The following is a 12,877-nucleotide window of genomic DNA, read 5'->3' as shown; positions in this document are numbered from 1 at the left end:
GCCCCTCCCTGCGGGCGGGAGCAAGATGGCGGCGGAGCGGATCTTCGACCGGACGGTGTGGGTGCGAGTGCGGGGCTGCGGCTGCGAGGAGCGGTGAGTGCGGGAGCCTCTCTGTGCTCCTCAGAAGGGCTTCGAGCCACAGGCGCTTTTCTCCTACCTACTCTGAGCGCCGCTGGGCAGCGCTTTGCCGTGCTGCGCTTTGGGGTTGCTGCGGGCACCGTCCGGGTGAGGGAGGGACCGCTCTGGCGGGGACCGGGGCAGCCGGGCGGTCGCCCTGGGTGCCTCGCCAAGGGAGTGAAGGCGGCGGGGCGCCGGCAGCGGAGCGGACTCGCAGTGGCTCGGCGGAAGCGCCGCTGTGCCCGGGGCTGAGGCCACCCGAGGGCCGGGGCCGTTGGCGTCTCCCGGGCCTCAGGGTTGCCCGCGGGCCCTCCCGCCTCTGCCCCGCCGCGGCCGCCTGAGGCGCGGCTCCTCCTCAGCGCCCTGCGGCCCAGGGACCCGCGGGTCTGAGCCCCCTGTGCGAGGGTGCGCACGGCGGTGAGGCCCGGGAAAGCCCACACATCCCGTACGTGAAGCGTCTCTTCAAAATAGGATGAATTTCGGCACTATGGGCCTGTCTGGGTTAGACAGTGTGAGAAGGAACGGAAAGGCTGATGTCTGTGGTGTGCGTTGTAATACAAGTGACTTAGTACTCGATAAGAAATCATTGAAGACAAGGTAGCGCTGTATAAATGATTATCAGGAGTTTCAGTAATCGTTAATAAATTTCAACAGAGACTTTTACGAAAGTTTTCGTTTCTGGACAAAGTTTTAAAACTTCTGCCTTGCTACTTCAAGTCTGTTGTAAGCAGCAAAAAATACCAGCTCTGAGGAGCTGCAGTGACTGAAGCTCTTATATTTTAAGTGTAGACATCGGTGGGAACTTTATTTATGTTTCCGCCTAAATTTTTATTTTTGAGATGTCATTGATTCCTGTAATGCAGCTGTGAACACATGTTATTTGGAGAATTTATTACTGAGTTTCATCTTTTTGTACACAGGAGATTAAATGTTCGAGTGAATATTGAACTACTGTCAATTTCTAATCCTGTTCATAAAAAGGTTTGTAAGTTAATCTTATCTCTGTCATCCATTAGGTATTATCTGAATTTCATTTTATGGAAGTATAAGTAGAAAAAGGAAAATCAAAATGGGATTTTAGTGTTTGCCGTTGGACCTTACTTTATTTTTTTATACAATTTTTTGGAATAACTTAGTTGGTTTAATATTGTGTTTTTCCACCCTTTCCCCCCACCTCCCAGCCTTTTTAAGCCCTCTATTTTAATTTGGCTGTTGATGGGTCTTAGCAAGCTTGCATATTAAAAGTATTTCGAGATGCTCAGGGGAACATGAGAGCTTAGGAGTACCTTTAGTTCAAGGTTTTAAATTGGGAGTAAAAAAAAAAAATCTTTCTCAGGGAAAATCACAATGAGACCACTACTGGAGACTTTGTCATCTCTTCTGTTGTATGTCTGATTTGTCACCAAAGTGTTCATCCCCCCCAGCACGATGTTTACATTAGTTGGTGTTGTATGTATGGTGTTGTTGGGTAAAGATTTGTTTGTGTAGGAGTACAGCAGTTTTTGGTCAGTTTCTGCTGCTGGTGGCAGTGATAATGGTGCTTCCCTCTGAGCAGAAGCAGTTCAGTTAGAAGAGTGTGCTGAGCTGCAGCCCGTGTCAGGAGGAGCCTGGAAACTGGAAATGCAGTTGAGTCCTTCAGGGAATGATCAGTCTAAACGGGAACTTCCAATGCCTAATCAGTAATGGGACTTCAGACCAAGCAGGCATTTTATCCCACCCATCAATCCACCCCAGATGGCTTGGGGTAGCATTAATTGTAACTGTCTGTGTGTGTAAGCCCCTGAGTTTGTTTATGCATCTCCAGCTGAGAGTTTTGTTGGTGTTACTGGCACCTGAATTACTGAAAGAAGTTTCAGTTATGTGTATGTACAGTGCTGTGTCATGCTTTGTAATGTTGGAACAGCTGACACGTTTCTGCTTTACTTTTGTACCTCTGCTAGGGAATATCCTTGCCACAGGGGCGAGCCTTGCTCCAAAGAGCAGCTGCCTGAGCCTAATGTACTGCATCACCCCATCCCTGGAGTTCAAGGCTTAATGCTTATGGAGAGGGCAGGTTTTCCAAAACACTGTGTGGGCCTCCAGTGAACAAATGAGTGTCTGTTTCAAAGCTAAGCAGCATAATCCTGCAGTTTGCCATATGGCATTCCTGGATTCAGCTGTATATCCAATCTGCAGAGCTCTGTATTCCAGTGTATGAAAGCAGCAGGTGGTTTCATGCACTTCAGGAGCAGTGTGCTCTGAGAGGCTGCCAGTTATGGGAGTGATGTATTAGTAAACCATGGCAGCAGACTGCTCGTGCTAGACTTACTTCATGAGGGGAAAAAAGGAGCAAATAGCTTTTTCTCTGAAAAATTATGGATATACACTGAATTTCAAAACCTTTGCTGCAGCTTAGAGTTTAAGGTTTTGACTTGGTTTGCTTTTGTGAAAGAGTTTTCCTTGTTTTCCTGCTGTAATATTTGAAGTTGTGTTAAATGATAATGTTTTACATGTTGTGAATCAGCTGCCACTATTATCTTGTATTTTTGACTAAACAATGAAAGTATTCAATTCTGTTTGCAATGCTGGTTTAAAATATTTATAGTATTTTAATCTTTTTAAAATGTACATCTTTCCAGGACTTAGCCGTTCGATTGACTGATGATACTGATCCTTTTTTCCTTTATAACCTTGTCATATCAGAGGAAGATTTTCAAAGGTAAGTGAAGTCACAATATTTTCTCTGTGAAACATTTCTAAATGGCAAAAAAGAAAAAGGGAATATTTTTAGCTTAGAGTGATCTGTGTTAGAGTTCAGGTTTTGTCAGTGTTTTGTCAATGTTCTCTGACCAGTGGGTGAAACAGCCAGGCTCAGGAGAGTGACCAGCTCAGGTTACACAGAGGAATACTGCTGGTATCTTCTGTTTATCCTAACTGCTTCTTACAGACTATTGTGTTTGTATGTGTGTGTGAACTAGTTCAGGAAATGATTATGAGAAGAAAGTCTGTTTGCATGGACATAGTTTTACAGACCTGTGCCTGTATCTTAGGGGTTTCTTGCATAATTGTACTGTTGGGTCTCATTTACTTGCTCAGAATTTGAGCAAATCAGCAAATTTGGATTCCAGGCATGAACAGATGAACAGTTCAGTTTTCTGCTTTCTTTAGGTATTTATTTATATTGGTCTTTGCTGTGGTTTTTTGGTGTGTTGTTTTTTGTTTTTTTTTTTTTTTTTTTTTTTGTTTGTTAGGGGTTTTGGGGGGGGGAGTAGCTTTGGTGTTGTTTTGAAAAAGGGAGGTGTGATCAGTGTGTGGATCAAAAGGCAAAAGCAAAGTAGTGTTTGCAGGAGAGATGTGCAGGAGTGTTTTGTTGCACGGGGGCACAGCTTTGTGTGTGCACTGCAGGATGTTTGTCTGAGTTTGCTGTGTCTGTGCAGAAGGGGGGCAGAGATGGGCGAGTGGGGGATCGAGGTCATGGCTGAGGCTCCCCTCCTTGTCCTGTGCTTGTTCCCTGTGCCTGTCCCATCACTGCTCCACACTGTGCTGTGAGGGTGATGCCTTCTCAAAGAAAGACGTTTGTTACACCACAACAACTTCTGGTTTTTTATCAGTGCAGCCCATTTGCAAGAACGCTTGTGATCAGAAGTGTCCTCTGGGGATTATTACCCAAGATGTGCTCTAGAATGACCTTGCTCAAGCAGGGAGGTTGGACCCACTGTGACCCACTGTGGTTCCTTCCAGCCTGACCACTTCCATGATTTTGTGATATGTGGACACACTTCTGGTTGAAAATAACATGCTAGTAAACTTTAATGATCAGAGCTGGTTCTTTCTAATGTCTAAAACAAAATATTTTATAGGAAATAAATTACAGTTCTCTATATCATTAACATTTTTTTTCCTGTCTGTTCATATAGTTTGAAATCCCAGCAAGGTCTCTTGGTGGACTTCTCTGCTTTCCCGCAAAAATTTATAGATCTGCTTCAGCAATGCATTCAGGAGCAGAACAAAGATATCCCAAGGTAGGTCACAAGTGTGTGCCACGTTACTCTGTGTGTACCTGTTGAGTTCTTAAAATGCTTGTCAGTTATTCAGACTGAGAAGAGTCAGTAGAAAAGGATAATCTGACCTGCCCTGACCTGAATTTGTTGGTGGATGTGGCTAAACCTGAGTCTTTGGAGAATTCTATTCTTTCTTGAGCAAAAACTGGAGAGCCTTTTACTGCACATATGTGAATATATTTTATTGGGAAATAGATTAGGATCTACAGGTAGTTTCAGGAAAAAAATGCTAAACATTTATTCTTGGTTTTTCCCTAGGTTTTTGCTGCAGTTAGTTTCTTCAGCACCTGCTCTAGATCACACACCTGTCTGTTTAAATGTAGTGGAGACCAACCCTTTCAAACACCTTACCCATCTCTCTCTAAAATTCCTGCCAGGAACTGATGCAGAAATAAAGAAGTTTTTAGCCAACTGTTTGAAACGCCTTAAGGTAAAATGAAAGTTTATTGTAACTGCAACTAAGCTTCAATGCTGTATGTACTTAAGCATTTTTTTCATTCTGAGTAATTCAGAAGTAGGTACGTAAGTTGTATGCTCTGGTTTTTTTTCTTTTAGCCTAAATATGTAATTGCATGCAGCTACTTGAGTGCATGCTGTAAAATCTGAATTGTTGCTATCCCCCTGGCGATGAAAATGCATTTTCAGAAAGGCAGTGCCATTTGAGGTGGCAGGAAGGGAGGTGTTTTACACGCAGTGCACGTGGTGTGCAGCTGCTGCATGCTCTGGCTGCTGCACTGCCCTGCTCACAGCCTGTGCTGGTGGCCAGAGCAGCTGCAGCACTTACTGGAACCTTCAGTCTCTGTTCTGCACTTGGCTGTAGGAGAGCACAGGCTGCTGGTAATTGTGAGGCTTCACAGGGCTAACAGCTATAAAAAGCCAATTAAAATTGGAATGTAGATGCAGTCTGGTAGCATGCTGGGTTTGATTTTGTGAAAAATTAAAGGCCACATAGTTTGACTGTTGTCTGTTCCAGTTTCACAGCCTGGGATTTGTCTCTCCTATTGTGCTGTTATGTTTCTAGGCACCTAATAAGTAATTTTAATAACATAGATTTACAGTTGATCTCTTGTTTAGGTAACTCCTTTGTAAAAATATCTTGTAAATAAGATACTATTTCCTGATAGGAATTTGGTAAGAAGTTAATTTGGGGTTTTTACATTGTGGGCTAATACCTTTTCTTTTGAATTTACTAATTATATCTTATTCAGTATGGCACTTATTTAACAAGGTGATCTTTTCACAAATACAGTGAGTATGTGGGTGCTTAGGCAGGCTGTGCTGATTAAATGGGAGCTAAATGCTACTTGTGTTTTGGGAGCTGAGGATTTGACTTGATGTCAATTTGTACATAGGAGGATAAAATTATGTTGGAAGAAAAGCTTAAAAAAACTGAAGAGGATCTTACCAGGCAACTGAGCTACACTCAACAGGTAACATAAATTTTTAACTTTTATGTGTTGCAGTTTTTTTGATTTATGGAAAATGTCCCTTTTTGTAGGCTAGCCAAGATAATTGACTTGAGACTGAGTGAAGGGAATAGTCTAGACTACTTTTTCTAGAGAGTGAATAAAGCCAGCAGCTGAAGAATTAAATTGAGCTCTTGCCGTACTCAAGCAAAATTTTACTTTATTTTGTGCAGAGGTCTGTGTGTGCACACACAAACTGAATACTAAATATATGGTCATGTGAGGATAAATATACTTCATATATTCCATGAATCATTGAAAATTGTTTTATTTGGAAAAATTGGGAAAGTATGGTAAATAAATTGGAAGTCTTGGACTTTCTTTACTCCATTTTGGTTTTTGCAGGCAGCATAGTAATTCTGTATTCCAAGAGAATGATTTGGGTCAGATTCTGCAATTATCAAGGTGACTTTTTTGACCATAATGAAACAGAACAATTCTATGAAAACTGTTAAGAATTATTTTTGGAATGGAATATTATGTTTATATTAATATGTTTGCCTCATGTCTGCAGCTTCAGTTTGACTTACTGGAATGTGTTTGGTGAACTGGAATGCAGAATTACAAATCAAAAAAAGGAAAAGATGCTGCTGAAGAACTTTATTTCTTTTTTTTTCCTAAGAGAGTATTCTGTGTTACAAGGGTAGAGAGCATCATCAGGCTGTTTTCTCACTCTTTAATAGTGGTTGGGAAAAACCACAATTGGTAATTAAAGATTATTTTATCCACAGCATTAGAACGGTGCTCTTTGGCTTCTCAGTGCCTTCCTTTTTCTTGTTACAAAATTAACCTATTTCAGCATCTGATGCTGAAATTTAGACTTCTTTTAATAACTCCACGCCCTTTTAGTAAGTATCAGTAATGGCTGTGTATTGGCTGAAATGCTTACATTTTTAAACTTTATGTGCTTTGTCAAACTTAAAACAGACCTTGTCAGAGAAGAGCCGGGAACTTGACAAACTGAAAAATGAATGGACATCCTACACTACAGCTCTGAGCAACAAACACTCACAGGAGCTGACAAGTGAGAAGGAAAGAGCTCTCCAGGTACAATGGCTGGAAAGAATTAATAAGATTCTTGTATGGGAATAGTCAGAGTCATCGGATAACTGCTTCATTTCTTTGCTTCTCGCAGGCACAAACTCAGTACCAACAACAGCATGAACAACAGAAAAAGGAATTGGAAAATTTGCATCAGAAAAGTATTCAGCAGTTACAGAACAGGCTCTCAGAACTCGAGGTCATCAATAAAGACCTAACAGAGAGGAGATACAAAGGAGACTCCGCAGTCAGAGAACTGAAAGCAAAGCTTTCTGGGTTAGAAGATGTACGGCTTCCCAATATCCAAAATTAAGCTTACTACTGCTAGAGCATTAACAGTGTGTGCCTGGGCACGTCATAGGAAATACAGCATATTAAGTTCATTTATTTCCTCTTTATTCCATATTATGCTTACTATTTAAATATATATGTTTAAATTACTGTTACAGGTTTTCTTGAAGAATAAAATTCACTTCCTTCCCAACATTTAGGAATGTCAAAGAGCAAAGCAGGAAGTGCTGTCCCTGCGCCGGGAGAACACAACTCTGGATGCTGAATGTCATGAAAAAGAGAAACTCATTAATCAGCTGCAGACACGAGTTGCTGTCTTGGAACAAGAGATCAAAGACAAAGACCAGCTCGTCACCAGAACAAAAGAAGTCTTAGATGCGACACAGGAGCAGAAGGTTTCTTCATTAATTTTTTTTAGCCTTCCTAGTTGTGGTTTCCATAGAGTAGCTGCTGACCAGTTTTTATGAATACTGCCAGTCAGCTTTCAAATGTAGTTAAGATTCTAAATTATGGCTTCAAAAGTATACTGGGTTCAGATTTAATCCTGTGGTACTGGAGTAATAGTTTATGGTACTTTTGGAAAAAAAGGATTAATCCAGACTGAAAAGCACTGGCTGGTTCCTTGTAAGGATAGTGCTTTAAGAATTATGAACATTCTACTTGAAATCATAAACAATATGTATCACAGCCTTATTATATTTTGTAACATTCTTTTCAAGGTGATACTGGAAGAGAGTACAGAGGAAAAACAAAGGCATATTGAAAAGCTAGAGACAACAATTAAGTCGCTGTCAGCTGAACTCCTTAAGGTTTGTGTGAACATGGCACTTCCCTCGTGCAATATCTCCCTTTCTTGGGTGTTTATTTTTGTAATATATGGCTTGGGTTTTTTTAATAGGCTAATGAAATTATCAAGAAGTTACAAGGAGATTTGAAAACTCTAATGAGTAAATTAAAATTGAAAAATACAGTAACAATTCAGCAAGAAAAACTATTGGCAGAAAAAGAAGAGAAACTTCAAAAAGAGCAGAGGGAATCGCAGGAGATGGGACAATCCCTTCGCATGAAAGAGCAGGAGGTATTGATGGGTTAACCTTGTGTGTTGGAAATGCTATTGTGTGGACTTTGTTGGGTTTAATTTAGTTACAGAAATAAGGTCTTAAATCTTTCCATGGAATAGAATATACTCTTTTGCTTATTAACATATTTATTTAAATTTGTCATCAACTTTCAGAATTTTTAATGTTAACCTGATTTGTAAAAGCCATCCATTTATATGGAAGGCAACTAAAATTGTTTGAAGATTGCAAAGCAATGTAACGGATGAACCAGCACCCTTAAGAAGGCACATTCATGTGTAAGTTGGTGAAGGGAATAAGAACAAGAATGCCCTTAAACAGGACATTCCCTGTTTATTTAATCATAGAAAAATAAAGGTCTAAAAGGAGTCTGGCTGTCACTTTATCAAAATCCTAGCTGAAAGTAGGGCTTCCTTTAAAAGAATTACTATGTCGCTTTGTGACAAACTGAGTTCAAACTTCTTTAATTTTAGAATAACTTCAAAATGCTTTTTTGTTGTTATTTGTAGCTAGTAGTATAACACTCCTGATAGTGTTACAATTATTATGGGAATTGCAGGTTTGCAAGCTACAAGAGCAGCTAGAAAGTACAATACAAAAACTCGAAGAAAGTAAGCAGTTACTGAAAACCAATGAAAATGGTAAGTTTGTACAGCTTGATTTCTCCCTCTGTAAAAATGACCCAGTGATCTCACTACTATTGAAATTGGATAGAAGCAGATTTTGGGGTTTTTGTGAAGAGCTGCCATTATTGTCATGTGTGGAAAACAAGCCTCTTCTGTGTGGGCATGCCATAGCCAAGAGCTGCCCGTAGGGAAGCCTTCCCTTGGGACTGGTGCTTGGGGCTGTGGAGTGCATGCTCAGAGGCCTGGAGGGGGGAGAGGGACCTTCAACAAATGGCTTTGCTTGGTACTAGGGAGGAAAAACAACCAGTGAACTGTCATTTCTTGTGAGGAAGGCCTAGTGGCCATTTCCAACAGCTTGTTAGAGGGAGCAAATGGACTTGAGCTTTTTCTTCCTCTTTGCAGTTATCACGTGGCTGAACAGACAGCTGAGTGAAGTTCAGATGGCCAAGAAGCTGGACAGTCCTGCCAGTGCCCATGCTGGTGGGAGACCTGCTGTTTCACCTCTCAGCATGGTAAGGCAGAGCTGTAAATAACAGGCTGGTGAGGTGGGCATCAGTTGCTAAATACAGGGCCTTCAAAGAGGAAAAATAAAGTGCTTTCATCTTCTTCTGGCCTTACAGTTTTGGGTGGGTGTGGTTTGGCTTTGTTTGTTTGTTTGTTTTTCAACAATATAAAACTCTGTTGGGTGCTTCTTGATGCCCTGGGCCTTGTAGGTGAGAATCTTCTAAGCTCTTGTTTACATAAAATATACTAAGCAATAACAGAATTAGTTTGGAAAAGATGAAGTGCAGAGTGAAGGCAAAAAAATAAGGCTTTTTTGTGTTGAGAGGTTAGCTTACTAATTCTCTTTGTAAAGGTTAAAACCCAAAGTGTACTATTTCAATACTCTTAACTAATGATTTTTAGAAACAGCAAAGTCAGGGGCTAAGGAATGCTGCCTGCAGTTGCTGAATAGTGTGACTTGCTGCTTCTCACCCTGTGTTGTACAGAGCTCTGCTGTCACAGCGACAACAGGAATCAATGAGCTGCTTGTTCTCAGTGGAAGGGCTGCTCATACAAAGAGGACTCTGGATTTGTAGCTGGATGCATTAATTGCTTTAATCAGTGACAGGGTGTGTAGCTTATTATTAGCTGAGAGTGCTCACCTCATTAACTTTTGATTAACTTTTGTAAAGTTACGTTTTCCTTAAGTGTGCGAATCTTGGAAAAATGATGTTTTCTTCCCATCAGGAAGAGTCACATGAGTGTTGGTTTTGTAATGGGAGATATTTTGTTAATTTTGGAATTTTTAATCTCTACAGTTACTTGTAAAATTATGTTTCTCATTTATGGATGAGTTTCTATTTGTTTTACAGCCTGACCGACCATCCTTTCATAGCTTAGGAATCAGTCATCCCATTTCGCCTCTCTATGCCTTCCAGAACATTTCGGAACCGATACACAGCAAAAATGGAAATTCCCAATGTCCAGTATCAAAGGCAGGCACTTAAACTTTTTTGTTTGCTTAAGAATGTTTAAAATTGTATAAAATTGCCTTTATTTATTGTATAAAATTTTATTTAAATTGTATAAAACAGCAAAGCACAGCAGTCTGACTATTTCTTAAAGTGTGTATTTACTGTATTTACTCCTAGGCTCTCTGCCTTGAGCATTATGACTGTTAGTCATAGCTAATGCTTGTCTTTAGGCTGTTTCTCACAGGCTTTGCTGCACAGCAGGGCCCGTGAGGTGTAGAAACAGGAATGTCTGGGAATTTGGCTCTGTGAATGCCCTTGGGGGAGGGGACTCTCAGATCTGGAGTAACTCTTAACCTGCAGCTCTTTGTCTCTGCAGGTTCAGTTGAACTCGCAGCTTTCGAAAGCTGGTCGGTGTGCCGATGCTCACTCAGTGCCTGCAGCTGGTCACACAGCAAACAAGGAGAAGTGAGTGTCAGCTACTGCACTTTTAGTATTTTTGTTATTTCAATTTATAAAGCCGTTTGTCAGCTTGGTGTGTTTGGAACTGACTAAAGGTTCTAGTATTAGCCTGGTTCTGTGGTCTGCCTTTCTTCATTACCATGCTTACCAATTTTGTGTTGGTTTGTTGAAACCAAAGGAAGAGCTCTGCTTGCAGGAGTGGGCCCCAAGGAACAACAGTTCAGTGTTGCACCTGGTGACAGATTTAAGCCATCAGATGCTGGGTCACTGAAAAAAAATTAGTTCTAGGCTGTTCTTAACCTACTCTTTGATGGTTTTACTTTACATGGTAAAGGTCATGAAATACAGTTGTTGGACTTGTAGCGAAGGTTTTCCTGACCAAGTCTTTGTTATAATGCACTGATGCCAAACTACATTTGCTTTAAATTTTAATTTCCCTTTCTATTTCTAGTGGTGATCACCTGGGGCTGGAATCAAAGTATTTCAAGAAAAAAGATGACAGCATTCCTTTAAGAGGGCTTAGTCAAAACACACTTAACTCGGGTAAGTACGAAACAGAAGGTTTTATTTGAAATAGACCTGAAGGGCAGTGACAGCCATGGTTCAATGCAGTGTCCTGTGCTGTTCTGCAGAGTACCTGAGGCCATACTTGCCAGCCAAAGCACAGCCATCGCCAAAAGCTGCTGGGACACCAGCCTCGGCCTATTTTCCTGGATCATAGACAGGGGTCTTACAGTAAGAGTCCATTTTTAATAATTGGGGGGATGTTTAAATGTCCTGCAATAGTGTGTTAGTAAAGTATCAGTGTGAACTGACATAATTTTATGAGCCAGTTTTCTTTGAGGAAGGGATCTTGACTGACTTGGATGATGCTTCAGGGTGCTTGAGCCTGAGGAGAAGAAGATAAAGCCTTAAGGAGCCTTAGTGGGAACAACCCTGAAATCACCAGGGCTGTGCAGAATTTTCTTTGTATATTGCTGACCCTGTAAATCCTCCTAAAAACTCATTAAAGTGCTGTGACTTTTTTATAAAAAACAGGTGAAATGTACATTCCTTGAGTGAGAATAATTATCTGAATATGTATTTCTTGACTCCTTTCAGAGAATGGATGAGGCAAGAGGAAAACACAGGAAAACTGTTCTATGCTGTCCATTTTAGTAAAGGTCAAGCTCTTAGGGGGCATGACTGCCTCACTAACCAGCCCTTACAGTTTAGTTTTAAAAACTGGCTTAATTTTGGAACCAGCTTATTTGAATTGCATAGAGACTTACAAATAATTTAGCATTTTTAGTATGAGATTATTTCACTGAAGATAGAAAATTAAAATTCTGTCTTCGTTTCCCGAACTTTTCTGTTACTCTCTCAGTATTACATTCCACAGGCCACCATGCATAAAACATTAAAAGGTGAAGTAGCTAAATAGTTAACTGTTGACAAATATCAACAGCTTAAAGTTACATAATTTTTATAAATTTTCTTTACAACTTGTAAGACTACACAGAAATTTTAGATACTCTTACATCTGTGTAGCTTGTTCTTTGTGGGTTCAGATGCTGGGATAACCCTTGGGACTTGGTGTCTGCCCCCTGCAGAAGGAGCATGCATGGACTTATGCAAGGCAAAGTACCCTTACAATGACCATTCCTTACTTTTGGTAAAGATAATTCATTCCTTTTACCTTAGTTACTCAGGTGCACCCAGAGGATTGTACATTTCAGTGGTTTGTTTTGCTGTGTGAAATGCGTACATTTGTTTATAAATTAGCACCATGTTAATGTATAGTGTCTGGTTTTGTCATATGTACATTTTAATGGAAATATTAAATGGTTTTTATCAAAAGCTCTGATTAGTAACTGTTTCAGGAGTAATACTAACCAACATCTCCACTGTACTGGAATTCCCAGCTGAGGTAAGCACCAGAACAGCTCGATTTTATTTACCTTTTCCTGCAGTTTTCCATGTGCTCATTGTTCCCCAGGCCCAGCCCTGCGGAGCTGTCTCTCCTGCTGTCCTCAGGTGCCAGTGCCTGAGCCTGTGTTCATCTCGCCGTGCAGAGGAGCTGCTGTCACAGGAGTGTGGCAGCACCTCCCAGGCCACTGCAATCCAAAGGGAGCTCTGGCCAGGCTGGCTGTGTGTAACTGCCTCGTTCCTTGGAGCCTGGATCTGTGGTCGTCCTGTTCCACTGGGTGCCCAGGAAACAAGGAGCAGCTGTAGGCAGCCTGTGCTGCTGGACAGCCGGGACCCTTCCACTGTGCTCAGGGCTGCTTTAGCTAATACAGAAAGCTGCAGGCTGGATCACTA

The 12,877-nt window shown here is 41.1% G+C and overlaps 1 protein-coding gene across 4 annotated transcripts; it reads left to right on the top strand.

Moving 5' to 3' along the window:
• Positions 1 to 7: 7 nt before the first annotated feature.
• Positions 8 to 12,848, top strand: SASS6 (SAS-6 centriolar assembly protein). 4 transcript variants are annotated; one of them, XM_084211464.1, is made up of 18 exons: positions 21 to 93; positions 1,038 to 1,098; positions 2,736 to 2,815; positions 4,014 to 4,118; positions 4,416 to 4,587; positions 5,510 to 5,587; positions 6,551 to 6,670; positions 6,759 to 6,950; positions 7,156 to 7,350; positions 7,675 to 7,764; positions 7,854 to 8,033; positions 8,594 to 8,675; positions 9,063 to 9,172; positions 10,016 to 10,138; positions 10,494 to 10,582; positions 11,028 to 11,119; positions 11,209 to 11,311; positions 12,555 to 12,848. In XM_084211464.1, exons 1-17 carry the CDS (start codon positions 26 to 28, stop codon positions 11,295 to 11,297), a joined length of 1,926 nt encoding a protein of 641 aa, XP_084067590.1. In that variant the 5' UTR covers positions 21 to 25; the 3' UTR covers positions 11,298 to 11,311; positions 12,555 to 12,848. The 4 variants fall into 4 exon arrangements, with proteins under 4 accessions (XP_084067592.1, XP_084067590.1, XP_084067589.1 ...); XM_084211463.1 differs by lacking the exon at positions 12,555 to 12,848 and adding an exon at positions 11,410 to 12,528; XM_084211465.1 differs by lacking the exon at positions 12,555 to 12,848 and adding an exon at positions 11,678 to 12,527.
• The last annotated feature ends 29 nt before the right edge of the window (positions 12,849 to 12,877 follow it).

Source organism: Fringilla coelebs (assembly GCF_963513975.1).
Source record: "Fringilla coelebs genome assembly, chromosome: 9".
Classification (NCBI taxonomy): domain Eukaryota; kingdom Metazoa; phylum Chordata; class Aves; order Passeriformes; family Fringillidae; genus Fringilla; species Fringilla coelebs.
This window is presented reverse-complemented; position numbering and strand designations above follow the sequence as displayed.

What these genes read in the sequence shown, in the direction of transcription:
- SASS6 (XM_084211464.1), top strand. Translation starts at nt 26, where the DNA reads ATGGCGGCGGAGCGGATCTTCGACCGGACGGTGTGGGTGCGAGTGCGG. An exon ending in CTAATCCTGTTCATAAAAAG is followed by an intron (nt 1,099 to 2,735) that starts GTTTGTAAGTTA and finishes ACATCTTTCCAG; the next exon opens with GACTTAGCCGTTCGATTGAC. An exon ending in TCAGAGGAAGATTTTCAAAG is followed by an intron (nt 2,816 to 4,013) that starts GTAAGTGAAGTC and finishes CTGTTCATATAG; the next exon opens with TTTGAAATCCCAGCAAGGTC.